The sequence below is a fragment of the Aulonocara stuartgranti genome, assembly GCF_965226115.1.
Source record: "Aulonocara stuartgranti genome assembly, chromosome: 6".
Classification (NCBI taxonomy): domain Eukaryota; kingdom Metazoa; phylum Chordata; class Actinopteri; order Cichliformes; family Cichlidae; genus Aulonocara; species Aulonocara stuartgranti.
Window position 1 is genome coordinate 43,106,931 of NC_138944.1, and position 27,428 is coordinate 43,134,358.

At 44.8% G+C, this 27,428-nt stretch overlaps 2 protein-coding genes and 1 long non-coding RNA gene across 4 annotated transcripts in view; 2 read left to right on the forward strand and 1 right to left on the reverse strand.

Moving 5' to 3' along the window:
* Positions 1-25,498, forward strand: part of LOC309708679 — a 255,636-nt gene extending 230,138 nt beyond the window's left edge. The window contains exons 2-3 of one of the 2 annotated variants that reach the window (XR_014277308.1): positions 20,101-21,604; positions 24,769-25,498. This is a non-coding gene — a long non-coding RNA (uncharacterized lncRNA). Of the gene's footprint in view, positions 1-18,499; positions 21,605-24,768 lie in introns of those variants that run through there. The other variant, XR_014277309.1, reaches the window with a different exon arrangement.
* Positions 430-6,481, reverse strand: rbm34 (RNA binding motif protein 34). Its single transcript, XM_082535295.1, has 11 exons — positions 6,269-6,481; positions 5,667-5,820; positions 5,241-5,371; positions 4,931-5,144; positions 4,194-4,253; positions 4,066-4,109; positions 3,857-3,940; positions 3,708-3,771; positions 3,585-3,627; positions 3,373-3,491; positions 430-982 (listed from the first exon to the last, which is right to left on the reverse strand). Exons 1-11 carry the CDS (start codon positions 6,289-6,291, stop codon positions 641-643), a joined length of 1,278 nt encoding a protein of 425 aa, XP_082391421.1. The 5' UTR covers positions 6,292-6,481; the 3' UTR covers positions 430-640.
* Positions 6,595-12,810, forward strand: tbce (tubulin folding cofactor E). Its single transcript, XM_082535294.1, has 17 exons — positions 6,595-6,692; positions 6,886-6,999; positions 7,875-7,959; positions 8,060-8,224; positions 8,734-8,819; positions 8,958-9,057; positions 9,132-9,234; positions 9,602-9,678; positions 9,782-9,874; positions 10,503-10,567; positions 10,673-10,737; positions 11,244-11,396; positions 11,575-11,713; positions 11,810-11,878; positions 11,963-12,022; positions 12,121-12,212; positions 12,321-12,810. Exons 2-17 carry the CDS (start codon positions 6,891-6,893, stop codon positions 12,414-12,416), a joined length of 1,557 nt encoding a protein of 518 aa, XP_082391420.1. The 5' UTR covers positions 6,595-6,692; positions 6,886-6,890; the 3' UTR covers positions 12,417-12,810.
* Positions 25,499-27,428: the final 1,930 nt, after the last annotated feature.

The window sequence follows — 27,428 nt, forward strand, 5'->3', positions numbered from 1 at the left end:
TTCAGTCCTGGTCACCCTGGCACTGCGCCTCAGAACAGTTTGAGGTCTTTATTAAACCGAGCAGCTGAACCTCTGTGCCAAAGCGCCCTGAGTGCTGGAGGTGCAGCTACTCTGTTCTAATGGTCCTCATCTACAGGCTGGTGGAGGTACAGGGAGGAGAGCAGGAGGCTGCTATGAACTGTGGCACATTAGCAACAGTGACACGAGAGAACGATGCTGCACAGCAACCAACACACTGGTGGTGAGAAATGTCTCTGCTTTCTTTTGGAGAGAGGACGCCACCGGGACAGCATCTAAACTTCACTGACTCATCTGCCTTCAAAAATTATTAGTGTGGATCATTTGCTTTCAATAATAACCCGATTTAGAGGTTTTGCTGGTGATTTGCAAGGAAGAAAGAAAACAGTGACAATAAATTCAGACACAGAATAAAAGAAATGACGTATTTTAACCAAATAAGTGAAACGGTTACAGATCAAGTCCAACACAGCCCTGTGGGAAGGACCTGTGACTTTATGCTGGGCAGAGGAAGTTCTCGTTTAGCTGCCTGGATGTCAGCTGTGTTGGAGTCGGGCTCTGAACCTGCTGCTCTTCCAAACGACTCTGATCACAGCGACCACATGCTTTTTCTGTCCTCAGTTTAAATATGAACAGACTTTTCTGGCTTCACTCTCTTTTTCTTCAGTGCTTTCTTTTTAGTCTTTTTGTCTGGATCTGCCATCTCTCCTTTGAAAGAAGTGGAGCTTCTGCTCAACTTGCGCTGGTTTCCCATCACCTTCCTTGGGGACTTGAAAGCTCCTCGACCAGCCGCCCTCTCCCGTCCAGAACCCGTCTTCAGAGTCTTGCCGGTCTTCCTTGTTGTTGCTTTGCCATCACCGTTACTCTTCTGCTTCTCCTTCTTCAGTGACCTCTTCACCCGGATGGATCTGCCCTCCAGCTTTGAGCCGTCCAGTTTCAACGCCAGCTGCACAGAATCGGTACTCTGCACAAGGAAGACAAAATGAAGTGTAGAAACACATGGCCTACTTTGACCAAAGCACCAATACTGACGCTTAAAAACTGTAGAATGGAAAAACCACTGGCTGATGTCACACTGGCTACGCCCATCAATGGCACACAGTCTATTGTGGATTCTAATTTATTCTAATTCTGTGCTTTTAGACCTTAAAGTTCCCAAAGTATGAGTACACAGTATAGGTCAGCGGTCCCCAAAGTGAGTCGTTTGGTACCGGGCCGTGAGAGTTGAGGCTCAGGTGTGAAATGTCTGGTTTTCAGGGTTTTTATTGGTTTTCAGCGTTATTTTGTTATCGTTTTTATCGTTTACTCGGTTTTCCTGGGTCTTTTCACGTGTGTTATGAATAAATCTTATTTTTTTCGGTACCGGTACTAGTTTTATTTTGTTGTATTTATCCGCGACACCTTAAAGGCCGGTCTGTGGAAATATTGTCGGGCATAAACCGGTCCGTGGCGCGAAAAAGGTTGGAGACCACTGGTGTAGGTGATACGGCCACCATCTGTCATATACACCGTTCAGGAGCATAAATCAAAGAGCGCTATTTGATTTAATATTTCCTGACTGCTGGTGTGGAAGTTTACGGCAGCTGCTAATAAGCTCATGCAGTGACACCCCCGAAACTAAACACAACATAAGGCACCAATTAGTAGAGCAATGCAAGAGAAACCCCAACAATATGACAGTGGGAAGGAAAAACTCCCTTTTAACAGGAAGACAGTTCCTGCACATCCAGGCTCAGAGAGGGGCGGCCATCTGTCATGACTGTGTGTGGGGTGTGGGGGGGGGGGGGGGGGGGGGTTCATAGCCAAAGCTGTACTGTTTAAACATGGACTGACTTTTGTCACCAGCCATCAGAGGACAACCCTGCAGTGATGCGTATTCAGTTAGAAATCCCAAGCCTCGCCACAGGCGTCTCAAAAAGCAAAATATAAATGCAACTAGAGCTGGGCGATATAAGATTTTTTCATATCACGATATGTTTTTTTCATTTCAGGCGATAACGATATCTATCACGATATAAGCCAAATAACTATATTTGTAAGATTTAAATGTGCCGTTGCTCACAAGTAAAATGTGAAATAATCAGCAGCTTGTTTTTATTTAAATATTTATTTCCCATAATAAGTTCAACAGGGTAGATGTACTTAAGGAACATGAGACTTTTTCAGATAAATAAAGGCAAATATTGCAAACTACACAAAAGGCAGCCGCTAAAGCATTTAAGTTTCAAAATAGAACAAACAAAACAGACTAAATTGTCAATTCCACTTAGAAACAAAATATTAATTCTAAAAATAAATCTTAGTTTGTTTTACAGAAGAACAGACAAAACTGACTAACTTTTGTCAATATCAAATAAACTGAGAACTAAAAGGAAATTCTCAATCTCTCCTTGTTGTATAGCTGAGCTTTTCAAACAGTTTTAACAGTTACTTTAGTCTGACAAAAGCCGAATGACGAATCAGCGCTTCCAGTCAGAGACTGAGGCTACGTCCACACGTACACGGGTATTTTTGAAAACGGAGATTTTCCGTTTTCGTTTTAAAAAATAATCCCGTCCACACATAAAGGGAGAAATGAAGGAAAACGCTGCTATGAACATGCCAAAGCAGCAGGTGGCGCTAGATTCCTAACCGTGCAGAAATGTTGGCCAATCAGAAGTCTAGAAGCCTCGGTGGGAAAAAGTAAACAAAGCTGGGGCATAGAAGCAGAACCGAGTCGTATGTGTGGACGGACAGTAACTGTGTGTATATGTAAGCATTTAAACACTGCAGAGAGTAGAATTAACAGTATTGTAGAAATTCATTTCACCAAAACAATAACGTGGCGCACAGTGTGACGCATGCACCAGTTTATTGTATTTCCAGACTCGCTTTCGGCACAATTTACAGTGCACGCTACTCTGTTTTTTGTCAGACTTGAAATAGCCGAAATACCTTCACACTACGGAACTTCTATGGCTCTTCCGTTCGACAATCTCTCCGGCGTTGGAACCATCATCTGTTTTCTCTTCGGTCACGCTCGGTTGATTTTTCTAGTCGGCACACTCATTTCCTCCATTACCCGGGCTGTACGGCGGCTTGGCACTTGTGCTGTACGTAACAAGTCACGTGACATGACGCTGCGGCTGTGATTGGTTCGGCTCTGCGCTACTTAATTTGGATTGGCTGTTTTTTTTTTTGTTTTTTTTTTTAAGAGGACAAGAGCGGCGAAGTCTATCGCGATAGTTTAATTTTTCTATCGAGAAAAAGTTATATCGCGATACATATCGTTATCGTTCTATCGCCCAGCTCTAAATGCAATCCAATATTATTATTTGTTACTCCAGAACCACGATAGTCTCCGAGCTCTTGTACCTCAAACAGGACGTAACCAAATCCTTTCCCCAAGCCCGAGTTCTTGTCTCGCACCAGTCGCACCGCCTCCACTGTCCCACACTCTTCGAAATGCCTTCGAAAAGTCAGCTCGTTGATGTCTGCAGACACAGCAGGTTGGCTTGAGCTTCAAACTACTCACTCATGGACAACTACACCTTTACCACTGTCTGGAACTCTACAGACGAACTCACCAAATGAGAGATTCCCCACGAAAACAGAACGCTTGTGGTCGTGCTGAAAGAGAACAACAGGATTTCAGTTTAACTCCCAGGAGACAGATACAGCAGAGCATTCTGGGACGTCTGCTGACTCACAGATGAGCTGTCGGCCACTCTGTCCACTCGGATGTGAAAGTCTTTCTCTATCTCCATGCCATTCCTGTGAGGGCAGACAGACAGAGCTCTATCAGCACGTGTATGTTTGGGTCTTACAGCATTAGCAGGTTTCAGGAGGAGCGTCTGACCTCTCCAAAGCTTTGGTGATGCCATCTTCATCTTTAAACACTACGTAGGCATTGATGCTCTGCTTCTTTGGGTGGACTTTGCGCCTGCAAAGTGAAAAGAAGCTGTTTGGTACAAATGGAAAGGAGTCAACTGAAACCATACTATTAGTTTGTTGGTGGAACCTAGTGAAAGCTCAGGATTAAAAAATAAACAACTTTTAGAAACTCACTTGATAGCAGCTACTTTACGAGACATGGAGGGGTCCTCTCTGACCTGTTGGAATGAAACACAATGTTACTGAAGACGAGAAGCTGCAGCAACCTGGCGACTCTCTCTTTCTTTCAGAGGTGTTTTTACCACAGAGCGAAAGCGAATAGATTCGATGGATCCTTTATCCCTGAAGAGGCTCCGCAGGGTCTGAGAAGGAACAAAAAAGGTTGCCAGTCTTTGAACTTCCACATTATTATTGTCCTATAAATACTGCAATTATTGCACAACAAGCAATTTGCACGTCTCCTGAAAGATCTTGGAAAGAGCCACAGTACAGTTGTGTTTTCACTCTGTCACATAAACACCTGCTAGAAGCTAAAACGTCCAACAAGTGTTTCCAGAGGTTGCAGATCAGACCGGCTGCCTCAGCTTAGCCAGTTTCTCCTTGTTATCGTCCCACAGCTTCATCCACAAGCCTCAGTCTGAGGTCAGACCGTTGAGGCTCAATACTGACTGTGTACAGCGTCTCAGTGCATCTAAAGTGCCATCTGACTCATGACCATATTTGCTCCTGTTACTGCGCCTACGTGACTGAACGAGAATCATTTAAAACAAACACGGCTTTGTCTCGTCTTCTCCATTCTCCACATAAGGAGAAACAGCGAGGTGGCTCACAGAGGAAGGAGTGGCGCCTGGCTGCTGAAGCTAACACGCAGGGAAACTGACACTAAAGAGAAACTCCAGTACTGTGTTAGTCTGCACCTCAGCACTAAACTACACTGCATGTTACGTCCATGTAGTTTATGGATGCAGACTGCTAGTGTCAGATACAGTCAGGCGGTCACTATGGATACAGGTGGGTAAAACAAAGAAACTAAATAAACCTTCTTGGTGCAGCTGATGGGAAGGTTGCCGACAAACACAGTCCTTTTCTTCTTCAAGGTCTCCTGCGCCTTGCTGGCCTTCAGCCTCTGTCTCTTCATCACCCAGTACTCTGTGTCGTTCTCTCTGCCCGACTCGGAGGTTTGTCTCTTCCTCTTCCTGTTGGGTTTTTCTGGCCCGTCCTCATCCTCGTCTGCCTTTTGTAAACCACTCTCTCTGAAACCAGCAAATTCAAATGAACACTTCAAACAAACGGGTTTGAGAAGAGACTTGAATCAAGAAAAAACTGGGGAAAAAGAAATTAACACTCACCTTTTTTCCAGCTCCTGATTGGCTGCTGATTTCTCCTTAGCTGGCTGCTGCTTCTTCTCCTGGCGTGGCTGACCTTTGACCTGTGGGCTTTTCTGCTTCTGCTCTTTGGTTTCTGTGCTTTTTTGAACCGGCTGCCATCATAACACAAAAAGACACTTCAGTCATTTCCTCCCTCTTAAATAATCCATTAGCATTAGAGGCGCTCGCTAAAAGTTTGAAAATAAAACGCACAAACTCTAATAAAGAAAAACACTTCATCAAGCTCAGCGAAGGTTAATGCACCTCTGCGTGTCTTAAAGACACCTTACAATAAATAAGTCATGACACACAATAGAAGAAGACAGATTTTCTTGGTTTTTACAGATTTGGTTTCGACTGGTGGTCAAACACGCAGTCACAGACGGGCTGGTTGTGTGCTGCGCTCACCAGAGGCGCAGGCTTGAACAGCAGCGCTGTGGATGCTGCTGCTGTGCTGAATAAAGCCGACAGGGATCCAGAGGCTGCAGAGTTCTTCTGGAATAAGCTTCCTGACACCTGACCCACTGTGTAGTCAGCTGACTGTTGTCCTGGCGACACCTCTCTGCAGAGGACAGAAACACTGAAGTTAACAGGCGATAACGCTTTTTGTGCCATATTTAGTTGAGCTGGCACAGCTGTGTGCTCGTTCATATCTGTACACAAAGAAGCAGGGAAGTCTTGGGTCACTCCTTCAGCTACAGAGACCCTCCTACGCTGCCCTTTGTAACTGTTGGATTCGGAGAAATCCAAAGAATCCAGGACACAGAAGTCCATCGCCGAACTTCTGGAGTGGATCTGGGTTCCTGCTCAGTTGGAGCTCATGGCTCCTCCAGCAGACAAACAACCGAGTGAAAAACCTGGACCCTGCGGGGGTCTACTGCTGATGCTGGCTTTGTTTCTTTGGGAGCACCGGTCCCCCCAGATCGAAGGCTCAAGTCTGCGTTCTGAACGTTATCTCACTAATCGTCGTGATATTTTCACTCGTGTTATTAAAGTGTGTGTAAACAAACCTGTTGTGGGCTTTCTTCTTCATGGCTTCCCCTCTTCTTTTTTATCTGGAATAAATGTTTACTGAATGGCCTAAACTCCAGTAAACCTTACAACACATCCACACGTTTTCTATCCGACTGGACCGCTGTCCTACTTCGAAATATTCCCCATAGGAACACGGCAAAGCCCCACAAAGGTTCCTATGCTTTTTCTAGCTTTAGGCTGATTTGGTACCGTATAACTAAACTGGGGTGATTTATAGGAAAGGACCAGACACACGTAACGTGTCAGTGAGTATATTTCCTTCGTGGTATAACTTCCTTTTAGAAAAAGGTTTGTGGGAAACCGGTGCGACGTTGAAATAGGTCCCATCCGGTGACGCAGCTGCAGGATGTTTTGGTGGGGACAGGCTGAGTGACTGTTCCGCAGCAAACGCGATCAAAGGTGTGTATGATTTTACATTAAGTTTGCATTTTTCAAACATTACATGTTTCTAATTTTTCAGAAAGACACAATAAGCTATCCAAACAGTGACATACCGGAAATGTGCAGTATTTACTTATTACACTTAAATGTAGCGTAAGCTGCTTCCTGTTGGAGAAGAACTACAGAGTGGCTCTAGTTTTTTTCTTCGTAGCTTCCATGGGAGTAGACGAGGCGGAGGTGCCGGTGGATGCGGTGGGTAAGCGGGTGTCCTGCGGCGGGGAGCGGGCCACAGTGCGCTACTTTGGACCTGTACCCCCCACAGCAGGTAGGACCCGGGTTGTACCTCTTACCTCATCACGCATGGATGAACATCATAAACCGCGAACACATAGAGCCAGTCAGTATGACAGAAAGACTTTGATCATGAAATGTTTGCTACGAGCATCATACTGACTGCAGGCCTACTTGTTGTTCCTAGAGTATTTAAAAGTAGAATGGGAGGCAGAGCCTTCAGTTTTCAGGCCCCTCTTCTGTGGAACCAGCTTCCAGTTTGGATTCAGGAGACAGACACTATCTCTACTTTCAAGATTAGGCTTCAAACTTTCCTTTTTGCTAAAGCATATAGTTAGGGCTGGACCAGGTGACCCTGAATCCTCCCTTAGTTATGCTGCGATAGACGTAGGCTGCCGGGGATTCCCATGTTATCAGGTCACTCCTCCAGTTAATCGTTAGTAATTATTACACGATTAAATCACTGTAGGTCTGTCTCCAATAGTCTTTTCTTCACCACCACCAGTTGCAGCAGATTACAGCCTGGTTGTGTCGGAGGTTTCTTCCTGTTAAAAGGGAGTTTTTCTTCCAAATGTCGCCAAGTGCTTGCTCATAGGGGTCATAGGGCCCAGCTGCCTCACATTTGTCATTTAACATATTGATCAAACTTATATTTTGATTAAGAATAAATATGATTGACTTTTAGCAACAGTGTACCGAGACAAAGCCTGTGTCATTTCAAAGCCAACAGACTGGACGCAGAGAGGGAGGAAAGCTGGGAGGGGGCGGGGCTTTTTCCTGTCCCCCTCTCTCGATACATGTCCAGTCCGAGTACACGGATGAAATCACACCGATGAAGCAGATTTAACCACATGCTTGCATCACTGCATTGCCATTAGTATAGCTGTGTGTTTGTTTTGTGGTTTGTAGGTCTGTGGCTGGGTGTGGAGTGGGACAACCCCGACAGAGGCAAACATGACGGCAGCCACGAGGGAGTGCAGTATTTCACGTGCAGGTAAAGTGCTCAAGCGTGCTTTGCCTGCACGCCTCCTGTGAGATAATTACTTTATAAAGTCTTCTGTGAAAATGTCCTGATACGTTCCCTTTGTTCTCAGACACCCCACAGGAGGCTCCTTCGTCCGTCCGGCAAAGGTGAGCTTTGGAGTGGACTATCTGACCGCCGTGCGACAGGAGTACAAGATCGACTCAGAGGAGGTGCTGAGTGAGGAGATCTCCATCTCCAAGAAGAAGCTCAAGTGGGGGAACATCAAGGAGCGTGGGTACGATGCTGTGTGGTCAGGAGAAGAGCGTCACACAGCTGTGCTATTAGAGCAAAATATCATAAGGATGTTATCAGCTTCAGTTCTGTCGCCTGGTAGTTGTTGGTAGCATCCACCTGCAGTAATGCATGTGTTATGACGATCAGCTGAGCTGCAGAGTCAGTGCTGATGAAGCGAGGAGGAAGATGAAAGTCACCTGAGACACAGCTCACACGTCTAAGGTTTTATATAGTCAGACATCATAAAATCATCAGGTCTCATAACTAAGTAAACACAGCCTGAGATGAACAGCAGCACCGAGTCATTACTGTGTGAATCCAGCCTCTGGGGTTCGTTTGGTCTGTGTCTCAGGATGTGTTTCGTCACAGTCTGTGAGCTGTTCCCACAGTCAGATCCAAGACATCAGTTACATGTGTGTCCACTCAGAAACAGTCACAGCCTTTGTGTTCACAGTTTTCACTCCTGTTATAAACCTGCACACTTTGTATTGTGTGTCTGTGTGTGTGCAGTTTTGAGAGCCTTCCCTCAGTGCTGCTGAGCCGCTCTGACGTGAGCTGGTCTGGTGCTGATGGGGAAATCAGGACCACAACTCCCAGTATCCTTCTACAGACGGTGCTGGATGCTTTACTGGCACTCAGGATGTGTGAGCTTCACAAAGCGTTCCCATTTCTCAGAGTCTGTCAGGTTGTGATTGCAAGCAGTGTGGATGCGACACCTTAACCATGCTGATCAGATGTGGAGTGGCTGGACCTGACTGGGACTCTGATGTCGTGCTGGGAGGATGTGGCCACCATCAGCCAGCAGCTGGACAGACTGGAAGGACTGCAGCTCAGGTGTGGGTGTGTGGGACGCTTTGTTTGGCCTCGCTTTCCTTCCACTCAACATTGTGTTGTGTTTCTGTCTTCAGTTACAACAGACTCCGTTTGCCCCCTGACCCCTCGGCTCTACGCCACGCTTTCTCAGCCCTCAAAGTCGTCGTGCTCAACGGCTGCCAGCTCACCTGGCCACAGGTACGCAGCGCTGTGGCACTTATATTTACTTTTGTGTTTCAGCTCCGGGGTAACATTCACATCAAACATCAAACTAACTTAAAGTCTAAAGAAAGGAGAATTTAAAGCGTTCCCTCTTTTTCTGTTCTCTACCACTCACATTGCTGCGTTCAGTCATTTTCTTTCTGTCATGTTTCTTCTCCTCTTCCCGCTGAACCTGCTTCTGGCTCGAGTCTCTTCCTCTTCAAAGGGAGTTCTTCCTCCCCGCTGAGGCCAGATTCTCGTGGGTCGTCCGTTCTCATCATGGACAGGGTTGGGTCTTGAGATGATGAACTGCTTCTGTTTAAATGAAATCGCTTTTCCGCCTCTGATCTTGCTTTCCTCTCAGATTCTGGAATGTGCTCCCATGTGGCCACAGCTGGAGGACCTGTGTGTGGAAGAAAACAGCATCACAGAGCTGCAGAGGTAACACTTTATCATCATCATCATCTTCTGTGTGCCCTGCCTTTAGATGTGTGTGTTTTCACTCAAAGCTGCCTGAAACCAGCTGTGCTGTGTCTGTTTACAGGCCTGAGGGACTGCTGCAGTCGCTGAAGAGTCTGAGCTTGTCCAGTAATCCTTTGGTGCAGGACAGCGTGCTCAGTTTATCTGCTCTGCCCAGGTACAGTACAAAGTGTCAGCCACGCGTCGATGTAACGTGCTGCACGTGCTTGTGTCCAGTGGGAGTTCATCCATGCAGACACGTTTGCAGCTCCACTGTCAGTTAACCTGATGCTGAGCAGCATGCGTGCGTTTCTCTGACTGCGTGTGAGGACTGCTCCGTCCTGCAGCAGCACGAGTGGGAAACATGCCATTTATTTTCTGTAACATTTAAATATCATAGAAAATGTTTCAGGTTCTCTCACTGAGTCGGGTCATGTCTGTACATGTGTGCTGCGCTCAGCTGTGAACCCTGTCCGGCTGCTCTGTTTCTAGACTGCCATCCTCAGCCCTTCTGTTGAACTGCAGTCCTCTGTATATTTAGCTAGCTAGCTCTAGCTCATGTTAGAGCAGCATCTTGTCAAAATATATGGAAACAGCTGTGTTGCTAGGCAACCCAGCGGCCACAGCAGGGATTTTACCCCGCTTCCTGCAGCTCTAGGTGGAAGTGGTGATCCCACACACCCCAAAAACCAGTACTTGATCTGATTTTAGGAGGGATTTTTACGGCGTTTGCACCATAGTCACAGTTTTCTGTTTGTTGTTTAATAAAAGCAGCTGGAGTGAGTCTGGTGTGTTTCTCGTGGCAGGCTGGAGCAGCTGAATTTATCCAAGACCGGACTGTCTGTCATTCAGTTTGAAGATGCTGCCCCCGGTAACGACACAGTTTCCAGCCTAACAGCATCTGTTGTCCTTTTGTGCGTGTAGAACAGCTTTCTGTGCGACTGCAAACGTGTCAGTGACAGTCTCTGCTCTGCAGGGTCTCACACAGCCGCGTATGCAGCGCTGAAGAACCTCAACCTGGACCACAACAGCATCACTGAGGTCAGTGTGTTCCTGCACCAGCACACGGCTGCGGGTGGTTAACCAGAACTGTGACCGACGTTTCACTGGAACACAAACATCTGCAACATTGTTCTGTGGTTACAAAACTAACAAACATCAAACATGCCAGAAATAACTTTAGCTTCAGTTTAGTGAAACGTGTTGCCATAGAAACGGTCAACAGCTGCGACTGTGTCTGTTTGTGTTGTTGTAACTGTTGTTACACTGGTGTAAGTGTACTTCTGTAGACTGGAGTGAAGCCAGTCTGGAAGCTGTCTAACACTGCAGTGCTGTGGGCGAAGGCTGCACTGTGACACACAGCAGCAGCTCCAGACTGCGTGTTTCATGCAGTCACTGTTACATCCAGCGTGGGTGCTGAGGCTGTCTCCACGTTACGCCGGCTCGGTCGTGTCATTTTTGTTCTTCTGTCCAGCTTCGTGATTGGACGTTATTTAAAATAAACTCTACGCCAGTTTAAAGGAAGTGTTTCTCTCTTTCTCACTTAGTGGTTTGTGGTGAACGAGCTGGCCAAACTTCCCAGTTTGGTCCGGCTTTCTTGCCGTGGCAACAAGCTGGTGAGCAGGGATGGAAACCCGAAAACAGCCAATCAGATGCTGATCGCTAAACTGGGACAGCTGGTTGTGCTGAACAGCTGCGAGGTGAGCTCGATTGTGAGGACTCTGCCGATGCTTTGGAAACGTGCGGACGCTGTGTCCTGACACGTCTTCAGATTGCTGTGTGACAGATTAGAGCGCCGCAGAGCCCCGCCTCTTGTGTATGAGTTCTGGGCATCATGTCGGTGCTGTCCTGTGCTCAAGCTGCTGGGCTTTCCTTCAGATTCACGCTGACGACAGGAGGGGAGCGGAGCTCGACTATATCAAGATGTTTGGAGAGGAGTGGCTAAAGGCGGGTGGACGGAGTCAGCCCAGCCCTCAGTTCATCTGTGAACACCCTCGTTATCAGGCCCTCATCAGCAGTAAGTCAGGCTGTGGGGTCAGATGACCTGAGACAGCTCCAGCTTTATTATTACTGACATGGTCTCAGTCACTAACTCCATGTTCCTGTTCCTCAGAGTATGGTGCTCCTGAGGAAGGCGAGCTGAGGAAGCCGGAGCCTTTTGCCCTGAAAAATCAGCTGTTAAGTAAGTCCCGCCCCTTTCTGCTGTCTGAGTGGCTCCACGAATGAACGTGAATCAAAGACAGTTTCATTGTCCTTCCTTCATCAGAGATTACCTTTGTGTTTCCGGACGATGCTAACCGCAAACCACTGGAGAAGAAACTTCCAGGTACGAGCTCAAAGCCTCGACTCTCATTAGATTATCAGCGCTCTCATCTGTCTGTGGAGCTCTGCACATAAACAGTGGCATGTGTTTCTGTACTGTAGCCTCCATGGTTGTGCAGAAGGTGAAGGGCCTGCTGTACAGGCTGCTCAAGGTCCCTGCAGCAGATCTGAGGCTCACCTACACCAGCCCCAAGGTAGCACACTCAGTAAAGGCAGGAGCCCCGTGGCCTTCACAGAGAGCAGCACACACGTTCAGTCTGAACATGCCACTGTGGGACAGTAAAATGTTCTTGCTCTTATAGATGGTGGGGACAGAGTTCGAGATCGACAGTGACCTGAAAACACTGCAGTTTTACTCCATAGAGGATGGAGACCAGGTGCTGGTGCGCTGGTCCTGACCCAGTCCAGGTCTTGAAGACCCACAGGAGGAACAGAGGAGAGACCTGTTGAAATGAGATGGAGACTCACATGAGCTGCTTCTGTGCACAGCTGCACGCCACTGGATTTGTTGATGCCTCATTTCAAACATGGCAGACACGTTTTATTTTTGTTGTGGTTCCTCTGACGCTGCATCGTCCTCAGAGGAGGTGAGCATTACAGGCAGAGATGCAGACTGAACCATGAAGTGTTAGTGTCTGGTCTGTAAATGGAAACAGCAAAGCGATGCTGAGAAATCAGAGGAAAAACACTGAGTGGAGTGTTTCAGTCAGGCTCAGTGTCAGCTGGTAATAAACCACCATGGTGCAGATCGTTATTAGTGTGAATGCTGATTAAACATTGACAGCACTGAGACTCTGTTTTTATTCTGCTCTCTCTCAGCACCGTTCATCCTCCTCTGTGGGACGTGTTTATAGTTTATTTATTTATATAGCACATTTAATTACAACAGGAACTTCGACCAAAGCGCTGTGCAAGAATACAACATACCAAGGTAACTTATACTATTGATAGCAAACACCAAATATGAATTAACAAATAACTCTCATGCTGTATTAAAAGCCAGTAAATAAAAATGTGTTTTAAGATAAGATTTAAAACGACTGACAGTAGGAGCCTGTCTGATGTGTAGGGGCAAATTATTCCACAGCTTAGGCGCTACGACTGCAAATGCTCGATCGCCTCTGTGAACCAGCCTCGACCTTGGTACGGCTAAAAGCAAAAGATCACTTGATCTAAGAGATCTAAGGGGGGTCAGACAAACAGCCGGGAGCCTGTCCATTCAGGGCTTTGTAAGTCAACAGTAACATTTTAAAGTAAATTCTGAAGTGGACATAAAGCCAATGAAGAGAGGCGAGCACTGGGGAAATGTGTTCACATCTTTTGGTACGTGTCAGAAGACGAGCTGCAGCATTCTGGACCAACTGCAGCCTTGGGTCTGGCTAACTCCAGCATATAAGGAGTTACAATAGTCCAGCTGGGATATAATGAAAGCATCAATCGCCCGTTCAAAGTTTTTAAAAGATAAAAATGATGTCACCTTGGATAAAAGCCTCAGTTTGAGGAAAGACCGCTGTACGACTGAGCTAATCTGTTTTTCAAAGGTGAACTTGCTGTCAAATATAGCCCCCAAATTTTTGATAAAAGGCTCAAGACTGTGCAGGTTAAAATGGGAGGTGCTGGGATTGCCGCTCGGTCCAAAAAGATCACTTCAGTTTTGTTCTCACTGAAGTTTATTTGTCACATGCATAGTTATACAAGTATAACACACAGTGAAATGTAGCCTGACACGCTCCTCGACATGTGCAAAAAAATTGGGGGGGAGGGGGTGTAGAGGAAGAACATCATATATATGTATATATATATATGTAGTACATACATTGGGTGAATGTGCAGTAGTAGCAGCAAGCAGGTGAATTCTGTACATTAATATGAATAGACATCTGACTATTTTACAGGATAGACAATAAATAAATATATATATATATATATATATATATATATATGCAGCTGGATAGCGTAGTGGTTAGACTACACGCCTTTGGAACCCAGGATCGCAAGTTCGATTCCTGCCTGGGGCGTCTGTATCCAGTAAGGGTCCTAAGGCTAGACCCCCTATGCTAAGCGAGCCTACCGCAGAGACAGATAAATATGAAGACATGCCGGCTCGGACGTCGCCCGGATCAACAAGGTCCGCGTCAGGTGTTGAGGAACCAGGGCACCCTGACGAAAAGTGGTCTACTGGAACAAGAAGGCATCGGTGGGCAAGAGATGAAAACAGGGCGTTGTTGGAATGCTACTACGCAAGTAACCCCGGCGGAAGGGGCTACATGAATAGGATGAGGGACCTATGGATTCTTCGATACCCAACATCCACAATGACGGCGAAACAACTAGTAGCTCAGTGTTCCAACATTCGAAAGAAGGGACTGCTCTCACAGCTAGAGATTGACGAGGTACAACACAAATGCTACGGCAAGGAGGAGTCAGGACGCCAGGTCAGGGGGGAGATATCATCACCCCCACCCGAGATTGGGTACATAGCCCCAAGTGCGAGAGGAACTGACCTGAAAAATAGGATAATGGCCAAGCTTGAAACCTGGATCTCCCGTAGCCGGTTACCAAGATTACGTGAAGTACCCTCAGAAGGTCTGCTAGATGATGTTAATGCAGCATTATGGACAATACCTACAACCACTATTACCGACACTAACAGGCTGATCTACAATACGGCATCAGTGAGATGCTTGGCTACAGCCACAAGGGGCAGTACCCTCCATGGAGAAGAAGGCTAGAGGGCAAGATCAAAGTAGCACGGAGGGAGGTTAGCCAACTAACGGAGTTGCAGAAAGGTGCGACAAATAAGGTGCATAAGAAATACAGCAAGCTGTCCATACCTGAGGCCTTGGAAACTGCCAAGCAAAGACTCACAGCCTTGGCCAGCCGCTTGAGGAGGTACACCAGAGAGATAGAAGGCAGGAAAATAAACCAGCTGTTCTCCACAGAACCAGCAAAGGTGTACTCTCAGTGGCAAGGGAACAATAAGAGAACAGCACCACCAAGGCTGGAGACGGAGCAATACTGGAAGAGCATATGGGAGAAGGACGCAACCCATAATGGCAATGCTCAGTGGCTAGTGGATCTGAGGGCAGACCACAGCGACCTCCCTGAACAGGGTCCAGTAACCATCACAGTGGCAGATATCCAAGAAAGGGTCTCCAGTATGAAGAGTTGGACAGCACCAGGGCCCGACATGGTTCACGCCTACTGGCTAAAGAAGCTGACTGCACTCCACGAGCGTCTGGCAGCACAAATGAACCAGCTGCTAGTTAACGAGAGACACCCGGAATGGCTAACCGAAGGCCGGACGGTCCTGATCCCCAAGGACCCCAAGAAGGGACCGGTCCCCTCCAACTACCGACCAATAACCTGCCTCAGTACTACATGGAAGCTCCTGTCAGGCATCATATCAGCTAAGATGAACAGGCACATGGGTCAATACATGAGTGGGACACAGAAAGGAATTGGCAAGAATACCAGAGGCGCAAAACACCAGCTACTGGTAGACAGAACAGTCAGCCGAGACTGCAAGACCAGACTGACCAACCTGTGCACTGCCTGGATTGATTACAAGAAGGCCTATGACTCAATGCCCCACAGCTGGATACTGGAATGCCTAGAATTGTACAAGATCAATGGGACCCTAAGAGCCTTCATCAGGAACTCAATGGGGATGTGGCGTACAACACTAGAGGCCAACTCCAAGCCCATAGCACAAGTCACCATCAAGTGCGGGATCTACCAAGGAGATGCTCTGTCCCCACTGCTGTTCTGCATAGGCCTGAACCCCCTCAGTGAGATCATTAACAAGACTGGCTACGGATACCGACTACAGAACGGAGCAGTTGTCAGCCACCTCCTGTACATGGATGACATCAAGCTGTATGCCAAGAGTGATCGAGACATCGATTCACTGATCCACACTACCAGGCTATACAGCAATGACATTGGAATGTCGTTCGGACTGGAGAAGTGTAGTCGGATGGTAACAAAGAGAGGGAAGGTAGTCAGAACTGAGGGGATTGAACTACCAGAAGGCAACATTGCAGACATAGAGGACAGTTACAAGTACTTGGGGATCCCGCAGGCGAATGGGAACCATGAAGAGGCCGCTAGAAAAGCTGCAACCACCAAGTACCTGCAGAGGGTCAGGCAAGTCCTGAGGAGTCAGCTGAATGGTAAGAACAAGATCCGGGCCATCAACACGTACGCCCTGCCCGTGATCAGGTACCCTGCTGGGGTAATAGGCTGGCCAAAGGAGGAGATAGAAGCCACTGACATAAAGACAAGAAAGCTCCTTACCATGCATGGAGGGTTTCACCCCAAGTCCAGCACCCTGAGGCTGTACGCTAAGCGGAAGGAAGGGGGCCGGGGACTGGTGAGTGTCAGCACCACAGTCCAGGATGAGACAAGGAACATCCAAGAATACATTGGGAAGATGGCCCCAACTGACCGAGTGCTCAGTGAATACCTCAGGCAGCAGAAACCCAAGAAAGAGGAGGGAGACGAGGAACCATCATGGAAGGACAGGCCCCTGCACGGTATGTACCACCGGCAGATAGAGGAGGTGGCTGATATCCAGAAATCCTACCAGTGGCTGGACAAAGCTGGACTGAAAGACAGCACAGAGGCACTAATCATGGCAGCACAAGAACAAGCTCTGAGTACAAGATCCATAGAGGCTGGGGTCTATCACACCAGGCAAGACCCCAGGTGCAGGCTGTGTAAAGATGCCCCAGAGACAATCCAGCACATAACAACAGGGTGCAAGATGCTAGCAGGCAAGGCATACATGGAACGCCATAACCAAGTGGCCGGCATAGTGTACAGGAACATCTGTGCCGAGTATAACCTGGAAGTCCCGAGGTCAAAATGGGAGATGCCCCCAAGGGTGGTGGAGAATGACCGAGCTAAGATCCTGTGGGACTTCCAGATACAGACGGACAAAATGGTGGTGGCTAACCAACCGGACATAGTGGTGGTAGACAAACAGAAGAAGACGGCCGTAGTGATCGATGTAGCGGTTCCGAATGACAGCAATATCAGGAAGAAGGAACACGAGAAGCTGGAGAAATACCAAGGGCTCAGAGAAGAGCTCGAGAGGATGTGGAGGGTGAAGGTAACGGTGGTCCCCGTGGTAATCGGAGCACTAGGTGCGGTGACTCCCAAGCTAGGCGAGTGGCTCCAGCAGATCCCGGGAACAACATCGGAGATCTCTGTCCAGAAGAGCGCAGTCCTGGGAACAGCTAAGATACTGCGCAGGACCCTCAAGCTCCCAGGCCTCTGGTAGAGGACCCGAGCTTGAAGGATAAACCGCCCGCAGGGGCGTGCTGGGTGTTTTTTTATATAACTATGTTAACAGAATAAGTTCAGATTCTCTTAAAAATAATAACACTAAAATGTTAAGGACTTTTTGAGAACCCCAGCACAGACACATCTGAGGGATAAATATTCTTTAATCGTAGATGAACTCAAGCAGAAATATCGATGAAAGCAGCCTCTCCCAGCTGTCTCAGTGTGAGAGGAGGCTACAGCCTGGACAGGTCCCAGTCTGTCACAGGGCTAACACACAGACACCCATCCACACCCACAGTCACAGCTGTGGGCAGTTAGCTAACCCCACTAACCAACCCAAGTCAGCTTCCCTTTTCTCATTTAAAGACATTGATGATAAAAGGTTAGATCGCTGATGTGCACAGAGTTTGTATCTTAGGATGAAACAATAAATAAACTCAGTGATATTGTGACTTCACACACGCATTAGTATGAGCAACCATTAATGAATGAAACTAAAGTTATACAGACCTTTTTGATCTAAACAGGGATTTTTCTTCATGCATTCATTTATGATGATAGTTTTTTATGTTCAGTCAGTAAACCTCTGCTCCTAAATGGACCTGTGAGGATTTGGCAAACATAAACTTCCTCTTAATTATACACAGATCAGCAGGATGCTCCTTTTATTAATATTCTTAACTCAAAAACACTGTTGGGAACTTTTTTAAATTCACTGAATCTGTTTGCGTACGTCCTTCACGACTGTTAAACTTAGAAAAACCACATAACTGACATTATTCCTTGTGGACAGATGTAACATGGTGGACTAATATACTGACTCATCCCCATTTTTGCTGTGGACTGGTTTGTTTGTGTGTCACAGTTGCTGGTTTGGATTAACTGGAGGCAGATGTGTTTGATTGCACTGATGTGCGGCTCTGTGCAGGTGTGTCATATGGTCACATCCTTTAAATGTGTTTACGATGGACAGTTTGCTGTGTTAATACATAATTATACAGCTACAGTTGTATAATTAGCCTAGACCCGAACAGTCACACGTACACGTGACACACAAATTGCAATGGGACAGCCCAATACAGCCACCGGGACAGTCTGGTTGCATATTCAAAAATTCATTAAAAATCATTCTTGATAGTTGATGTCCAGCTTTCACCACATACCTCTGTGCCAAGTTTCATCCAGATTTACTGTAATATTCCTCAGAAATTAAAGGACATTTATATTCAATTCTATACGATTACTTAAATATTGCATCGTATTCAAAAATTCATTAAAATTCATCATTAATAGTTGATGTCTAACTTTCAACACCGTCTTACTCTGGGCCACCTACTGTACCTCTGGGACGCGTTACATCTCAATTCGTTGTAATCTTTAGCAAAAATTGAAAGAACAATTATATGTCAAGGCTGGCTCTGTGACACTAAATAACAGAACTCAGGGAATAATCCAAAAGGCGGTTTTATTAAACAAAAGCAACATACAAAATATCCCTAACCCATACTACATAACCTAAAAAGAAACATAGTGGAAGCAAAGGGACACTTAGAAGCACAAGAAAACAATATTATACTGAAAGGGCAAGAGACACAGCCCAAACATAATCCACAACTAAAACGCCAAAAGAACAAGTCATCCCACATAGCAGACGGGTCTGGCCCGGATCTGGTATCAAGCCAGCACTGCTGGCTGACTTCTGGTGTGGTAAGTGGTATATCATCCAGATATGGGCCAGGCCTGGCATAGATGGCACTGTTTATGTGATGGCATGCCACATCTGGTCTGATTGTGGTTTGGTTTATGTGGCCCAGGCTCATAGAAAACAGGTCTGGGCCGGATCCAGCATCAAGCTGGCACTTTTTCTGACTGACTGGTGTCATGGCAGGGTGTATGTCAACCAGATCTGGGCCAGGTCCGGCAATGATGGCACTATTTATGTTCCTCTTTTCCTACTTTAGTTAGAAGACCCAAATGCCATGTTGCAATACTATACTGCTATGGTAGCCAACGTTTCACATGCAGCTTTGACAGGTTTGTGAGTGTACACTTTATCCAAAACCTAGTGACTCATGTTTATCACTGGGTGGCTGTAGCTCAGGAGGTAGAGCAGGTCACCTACTGGTCGGAAGGCTAGTGGTTTTATCCCTGGATCCTCCAGTCTGCGTGTCAAGAGTGTGAATGTAGTTAGGAAGCAGTCAGTTTAGAGAAAGTGTGTGATTGGGTGAATGTGACATGTTGCACAAAGCACTTTGAGTAATCTGGGAGAGTAGGAAAGCGCTATGTAAGAATCAGCCCATTCACTGTCTGAACAGTTTTGTCATGTTACTTTTGCACTATTATGTTCCGGCACATGTTGTTATTACATGGCTTGATTAAGGTACACATTAGGCTGACAGATCTGGGCCACCATAGGGCCGTCATTCTTTGCGGTACGCAGGCCATGTGTAAGCACATTGTGTGGGACAGATCCAGGCCATACCAATTTTGCTATGTGGGATGAATTATGTAAAAATAGAAACATCATAAAAATGAAAATGAACATAAAGTAAAATGTACTGAAAAGAACATCAGTATGGCCATCATTATTTGCTTGGAAAGTCTGAAGTTCCATGGCTTTGAACAGCCAGAGAACGCAATGCCCAGCTTAGAACGACTAAAAGTAACTTCTTTTAACATTCTGTCATTCTGCTTCTATATCAAACATCCACTAAAAATAGTCATTTGGAAAAAAAATTCGCCATTTTTCAGCAGTTTGGGTTCTTCTGTTTATAGGGGCTGTAAGGCAAGGCAAGGCAAGGCAAGGCAAGGCAAGTTTATTTGTATAGCACAATTCAACAACAAGGTGATTCAAAGTGCTTTACAGAGACATTAGAAACAAGAACAAATAAAAAGCATGATTTAAAATTGATTAAAACAAGCAAATAAACTAACTAACTAATTAACAAACAAACAAACAACAAACAACAGTATATAAAATCAAAACAGATAAAATCAGAACAGTAGATAAAATCAGTAGTTAGAGTAAGTTTTGAAATTTAAGCTTAAAAGTGTGGATTTGGTGCTTTATTCAAATGCAGCTGAGAAAAGGTGAGTCTTCAACCTGGATTTAAATAAACTGAGTGTTTCAGCTGATCTGAGGCTTTCTGGGAGTTTGTTCCAGATATAAGGAGCATAAAAGCTGAATGCAGCTTCTCCGTGTCTGGTTCTGACTCTGGGAACTGATAAAAGACCGGATCCAGATGACCTGAGGGATCTGGAAGGTTCATACTGGGTCAGGAGGTCACTGATGTATTTTGGTCCTAAACCATTCAGAGCTTTATAGACCAGCATCAGGACTTTAAAGTCTATCCTCTGACGGACAGGCAGCCAGTGTAAGGACCTCAGAGCTGGACTGATGTGGTCCACTTTTTTGGTCTTAGTGAGGACTCGAGCAGCAGAGTTCTGAATGAGCTGTAGTTGTCTGACTGATTTTTTAGGTAGACCTGTAAAGATGCTGTTACAGTAATCAAGCCTACTAAAGATGAATGCATGGACTAGTTTTTCCAGGTCCTGTTGAGACATCAGATCTTTTATCCTTGATATATTCTTGAGGTGATAGTAAGCTGACTTTGTTATTGTCTTAATGTGTTTTTCTAAGTTTAGGTCTGCATCAATCACTACACCCAAATTTCTCGCCTGGTTTGTGGTTTTTAGATGTATAGATTGAAGTTCTCTGGTGACCTGTAATCGTTTTTCTTTGGCGCCAAAGACTATTACTTCAGTTTTGTTTTTGTTTTTGTTTAGGGGCTCTATCCGCCTTAGTGCAGCTGCCGTACCATACTGTAATGCAGTAAGTTAGCAGGCTCTCAATGGGTGAGTGGTGGAAGGTCAGCAGTGGATGTCTGGGATGATTGTATTAAAGGCTGAGCTGTAATCCACGAAGAGCATTCTGCCACTGTTCTAGGTGACTCAGCACCGAGTGGAGGGTCGTGGCGTCTTCTGTGGATCTGTTTGTGCGGTATGCAAACTGGTGGGGGGGGGGGGGGCGAATTCTGGGGGGAGGTAATCCTCGGTGTGCTGAAGGACTAGTCTCTCAAAGCAGCCATCCCATCCTTTAGACAGGATGGGATGGCTGCTTGATCCAGTGAGAGGTTGAAGATTCTGGTGGAGATGAGGGTGAGCTGGTGGGCACATGCTCTTAGCACTTTACCACGTACTCCATCTGGACCGGCCGCCTTCCTGGGGTTCACTGCTAGGAACACACAGCTGACATCGTGCTCCGTTACAGTGAGTGGAGCGGTGCAGGAACCAGGTGAGGCTGAGGATGGGAGCAGGGCTGAGGCAGATGAGTGCTGCTGTTGTGGTGTTTCAAAGCGGGCGAAGAAGCTGTTTATTTCCTCTGCTAGCTGCACACTCAGGTTTTCTGTTTTCACAGTTCTGCCTCTGTGGTTTATGTTGTCTATTATTCCATGCCATGTGTTGTTGCTGGACAGGTGGGACCCCTTTTCAGGTCAGCTCGAGCAGCTCACCTGACCTAAAGTTGGCATTGTGGGCTTTGAGGAGTGTGCAGACCTCGCTGGTCATCCAGGGTTTTTGGTTTGGGAAAACCTGAATGCTTTTGTCCACAGTCACATTTGCAATACAGAACTTGATATAGTCCAGTACTGATCCTGTGAAAGTTTCTAATGCAATATATTATACTTTACTAATGTAACACTGCATGCCAAATCAATTTCGAAAATATCTGAATTTTGTATTGAAAAATGCAGGTTTCTTTCAGAATTTATTTTTATGTTATCAAAAATGTATTAAAAGTACAAGCATGTAAAATTACAAGAATGCAATCAAAAAAAATATGACCAAACAAGCCTAATTTACAGTTTACAGTTTGAAATACAGAACATAATGAAAATATATAAATAGCTACCTATTCGTACCCTAATCTGGAGAGGAAATGGCGTGTCACAAATTTAGAGGATCATCATTTAGCCTGGAGAAAAAGTTTGCTGCTTTATAAGAAAGCCCTCCGCAAAGCCAGAACATCTTACTATTCATCACTGATTGAAGAAAATAAGAACAACCCCATGTTTCTCTTCAGCTCTGTAGCCAGGCTGACAAACAGTCAGAGCTCTGTTGAGCCAACCATCCCTTTAACGTTAACTAGTAATGACTTCATGAACTTCTTCACAAATAACATTTTTATCATTAGAGAAAAAATTACCAATAATCATCCCACAGATGTAATATTATCTACAGCTACTCTTAGTACCATTGATGTTAAGTTAGACTCTTTTTCTCTAATTGATCTTTCTGAGTTAACTTCAATAATTACTTCCTCCAAACCATCAACGTGTCTTTTAGACCCCATTCCTACAAAACTGCTCAAAGAAGTCCTGCCATTAATTAATGCTTCAATCTTAAATATGATCAACCTATCTCTAATGATCGGAGTCATTTTTGACCAGGACATGACCTTCAACGCACATATTAAACAAATATGTAAGACTGCTTTCTTCCATTTGTGCAACATCTCTAAAGTTAGAAATATCCTGTCTCAGAGTGACGCTGAAAAACTAGTTCATGCATTTATTACTTCCAGGCTGGACGACTGTAATTCATTATTATCAGGAAGTTCTGAAAACTCACTGAAAAGCCTTCAGCTGATCCAAAATGCTGCAGCAAGAGTCCTGACAGGGACTAGAAAGAGAGAGCAGATTTCTCCTGTTTTGGCTTCCTGTTAAATCCAGAATTCAAAATCCTGCTCCTCACATACAAGGTCTTAAATAATCAGGCCCCATCTTATCTTAATGACCTTGTAGTACCATATCACCCTATTAGAGCACTTCGCTCTCGCTCTGCAGGCCTACTTGTTGTTCCTAGAGTATTTAAAAGTAGAATGGGAGGCAGAGCCTTCAGTTTTCAGGCCCCTCTTCTGTGGAACCAGCTTCCAGTTTGGATTCAGGAGACAGACACTATCTCTACTTTCAAGATTAGGCTTCAAACTTTCCTTTTTGCTAAAGCATATAGTTAGGGCTGGACCAGGTGACCCTGAATCCTCCCTTAGTTATGCTGCAATAGACGTAGGCTGCCGGGGGATTCCCATGATGCATTGAGTTTTTCCTTTCCAGTCACCTTTCTCACTCACTATGTGTTAACAGACCTCTCTGCATTGAATCATATCTGTTATTAATCTCTGTGTCTCTTCCACAGCATGTCTTTTATCCTGTCTTCCTTCTCTCACCCCAACCAATCACAGCAGATGGCCCCGCCCCTCCCTGAGCCTGGTTCTGCTGGAGGTTTCTTCCTGTTAAAAGGGAGTTTTTCCTTCCCACTGTCGCATGATTGTTGGGTTTTTCTCTGTATCTATTATTGTACGATCTACTGTACAATATAAAGCGCCTTGAGGCGACTGTTGTTGTGATTTGGCGCTGTATAAATAAAATTGAATTGAATTGAATACGTTACTCTCATTCAGTAACGTAACGAAATCTATTCTGTAATCTGTAGTGGAATACATTTTAAAAGTAACCTTTCCAACACTGCTTGTAGATCTGCCCCTGAACAATAGGATTTTACACCTTTATGATTAGAACTACAGTATGGGCAGAAATCTGTGCCATCAGAAACTGAATTTGAATAGTTACATTTGAATTGCTCAGATTGAACTCAATTCAATTCAACTGAATTCAACTTATGGTTTCTGAATGATCGTCACTAAATTGAAATTGAATTCAATTGCTTTGAAACTGTATTATATCCTTTAAAAATGTAGCTCTCGAATAATTTCAGTTTCACTTCTCACCATTCAGTTTCAGTTCCAAAATTCAGTTATTTGGAACTTACATCCGGTTCCGGTTCAAGACTAATCAAGCGGAGAGTAATCGAACTTCATTTTACCAGCGGACCGAAAGTGGCAATCTTGAGCTGGACCTGGAGTTTCCGAACCATAAATTGAATTTCAAATTAGACTAATTCAAATTCAGTTTTCAAAAGCATTTATTCAAGTTACAATTCAGATTCAATCTGAGCCACGTGATGTTTCTGTTTTATTAGGAGACTGTCTCACCCCAACATCGTCAGACTCATGGCAGTTGCCCGCACTGAGTCCTGCTTTTTGTTGGCAACTGAATACATTCATGGTGCAACCCTGCAGCAAGTGCTTCACACAGACAGCTGCTCTTCTAATAGTCTGTGTTATTGAAGGATTCAGCACTTCTTTTGGGTTTTTTAATCCATTTTTAGACAGCGATGAGATCAGCTGCACACTCCACAGAGGCCCAGAGTTACTGTTAATATCAAAAATATAACGCTGTCCTTTGAGATTTTAACATAAGACTGTGAGTGTGATGGATCTAAAACTGTTTAAATCTCTACAGCCTGGTAACATGGAAACTTTAAAAACATCAGCAGAAGGTTTCAGTAGTGTAGTGTGAGTTGTTCTTTTTATTTAATAATAGTCTATATTATCTATAACAGCTACATTCACCCTGGAGAGAAACTAGTGAGGGAGACCATCAGGACCAAGCTGGGTTTCTGGGTCCAGAGGTTTGGAGAAACTTCTTCCCGTTCTTTCATCACAGCTGTCCTGTGCCAGAAGTTCTGTTGACCCACTGAAAGAGGCATCATTTCAGAAACACCAGGAACACTGAAGCTCATCGCATTGATCAAGCAGGACTCATGATCTTCACCAGCAGCTCCCTCACAGGGAAATCTTCAGAGCTCCTCTGTAGGCCCGCCCCAGGAGATGGATAAACCCAGCATTTCATGAACACTGTGATGGAGACCTTTGCTTTGTGTAATGTTATAAATACTCGGATACTCCCCAGAGGCTCCAGACCTTTACATAAAGATATTATATTCAGTCCTGTAGAAAGTTATATATTTAAAAAGATATGATCCTCTCTGGTTACTCTGGTATGAATAACTCTGAATCACTTTATGGTAAATAACACACTATCTGCAAAAAACTGTGAAAACTGTGACCTTTGACCTTCATCAGGTTTTATTTAATTGTGTTAGAGAAACTCAAACACGCTCTTCATGCAGCTGAGTACATCAAGTGTTTAAAACGGAAGCTGTGCAGGTCTGAGATACAAACTGAGGTCCTGTTAATGCTGATGTATAGTGACACAGTTACAGGGGTGATTAATCCTTTTGTTTTTTTGTCCTTAACTTTATCAATAAAACAGCTGCAGCTTTCACTACAGCACATGTGGTACTTTAACCTTTGTACCATTTTCATCAGTTCATTTTGCAGTTAAAAATTTAAAGATGCCGAGGAGCAGCTCAGCAAAACCTTAAAAGAACTGAAGGCAAAAGAAAAGAAATCACAAAGCAGGAACTCCAGCAACACTTGAGGGAAGATGAACAACTTTAATAATAGACCAACGCGTTTCGGCTTGTGGCCTTCATCAGGGTCATAGTAGAACATTTTAAAATTGCTTAAATACAAGACAGGAAACAGAAAAAAATTCCAAATTAACCAGTCAAAACTTCATAGATAGGTCAGCTGACATATAATAGGTAGGTATTGGTTAATTGGCTAAGTCACGCCCAAGAAAATACCGGACTAGATCATTACTGATGAGGAGGAGGGGGGGTGACATAACCCCCATACGTCTGAAAATAACACATGCATGAAATGCATAAGGAGGATGCTATAAATATACACACAGGTTTAAAAAAAAAGGGGGGGGGGGGTTGAATGGTAAAAGCACGTTTGAATTAGAAAACAAGATTACATCATCACATGGGAACACATTTGTTAAAAGATCCTTATTTATGTCTCTAAAATGTAAAATATCTAAAATTTAGACTTGAATTGTAGACTTAAGATGAGATGTCTGAAGCGCTACTTCTTCTTTGGCTAAAATAATAAGATTAATTAAATAAATATTACTCACGTGAGAGTAATTTAACTGGTTAAAAAAAAGGGAGATGTAGCTCATAAAAACTCTTTGATAGAAAAATCCTCATTCATACCTCTGGGGTGCAGACTCTTAAAACGGAATATCCAAGATGCTTCTCTTTTTTTCCAGATAAAATTTATGTTGCCACCTCTTTGGTTTAGTTTAATGGCTTCAATGCCTCGGAAAAATAATGGTGAATTTGGATGTTTATCATTGAAGTGTCTTGCAACAGGGCTGGTTAAATCATTCCTCTTGATTGAACTTCTGTGTTCATTAATTCGATCTTTAAGAGGGCGGGATGTTTCTCCTATATATATTTTATTGCATGGGCACTGTATCATGTAGATTACATTGTTAGTTCTGCATGTGATAAAGCCCTTTATGGCAATGGTTTTGTCACCTATAGCGTCTTTGAATGATTTAACATTTTTGGTATATTGGCAATTAATGCATGCCCCACACTTGAAATTACCATGTAGGTTATGAGTTATCAGGGTTTTATCTGGAGTGATAGGGTCCTGGCAGGCTCTAACAAGCCTATCTACCTATTAAGACGCACTTAAAGAAATAGGAAAGCTCAAAAAGGAAGCTAAAGAGCTCCTCAAACACAAAGTGAAACTGGCCAAACAGCAGCTGAAAGAAACATTTAAAGATGCCGAGGAGCAGCTCAACAAAACCTTAAAAGAACTGAAGGCAAAAGAAAAGCAAGCCGAGGACAGGAGGGGATTCTGGAGCAGCCTGCTGAGGAAGAACTGACCCAGCAGCATCCAGTTTGAGGACATCAATAGTTTCTTCCTCCTCTCTCCACCTTTCTTTCTCCCCATCCTTCTTCTTGGGACGTTTGTTTGTTTTTTAAAAACTCTAATCTAAATACATGCACTGAAACACACAAATAAAATTGCCATAACTTGACCTCATGTTGCCTGCTTGTGTGTCTGTGGATGTAAAACAGTAACACACCTCCTGCTCTGTGTGTCTTTAATTGTAAATAAATGCAATATGTTTTCATTTTAAAATGCAGTGCCAAAAACTTCTGCTCCCACGTCTAACAGGCAAAGGAAGCTTTGGAGCACACTTGTAATCTTACGCTGTCAGAAGATAAACAAATGGAGAATGGTAAATTTACATGGACCTCACTCTAAATGGGTTTATATAAATCTCATATCTACTATGGCAGTGACAAACCTTAGCAGACTCTGTGGGTCCAGCTTGTGAAGCACGAGCGAT

Excerpts from the sequence above, each read along its gene's own strand:
- rbm34 (XM_082535295.1), bottom strand. The coding sequence starts at position 6,291 with ATGAAGAAGAAAGCCCACAACAG. Across the intron at positions 5,821-6,268 it reads AAGAAGAAAGCCCACAACAG|AGAGGTGTCGCCAGGACAAC; the intron begins GTTTGTTTACAC and ends TGTCCTCTGCAG. Across the intron at positions 5,372-5,666 it reads TGTTCAAGCCTGCGCCTCTG|CCGGTTCAAAAAAGCACAGA; the intron begins GTGAGCGCAGCA and ends TTATGATGGCAG.
- tbce (XM_082535294.1), top strand. The coding sequence starts at position 6,891 with ATGGGAGTAGACGAGGCGGAGGTGCCGGTGGATGCGGTGGGTAAGCGG. Across the intron at positions 8,225-8,733 it reads GGGAACATCAAGGAGCGTGG|TTTTGAGAGCCTTCCCTCAG; the intron begins GTACGATGCTGT and ends GTGTGTGTGCAG. Across the intron at positions 11,714-11,809 it reads TTATCAGGCCCTCATCAGCA|AGTATGGTGCTCCTGAGGAA; the intron begins GTAAGTCAGGCT and ends CCTGTTCCTCAG.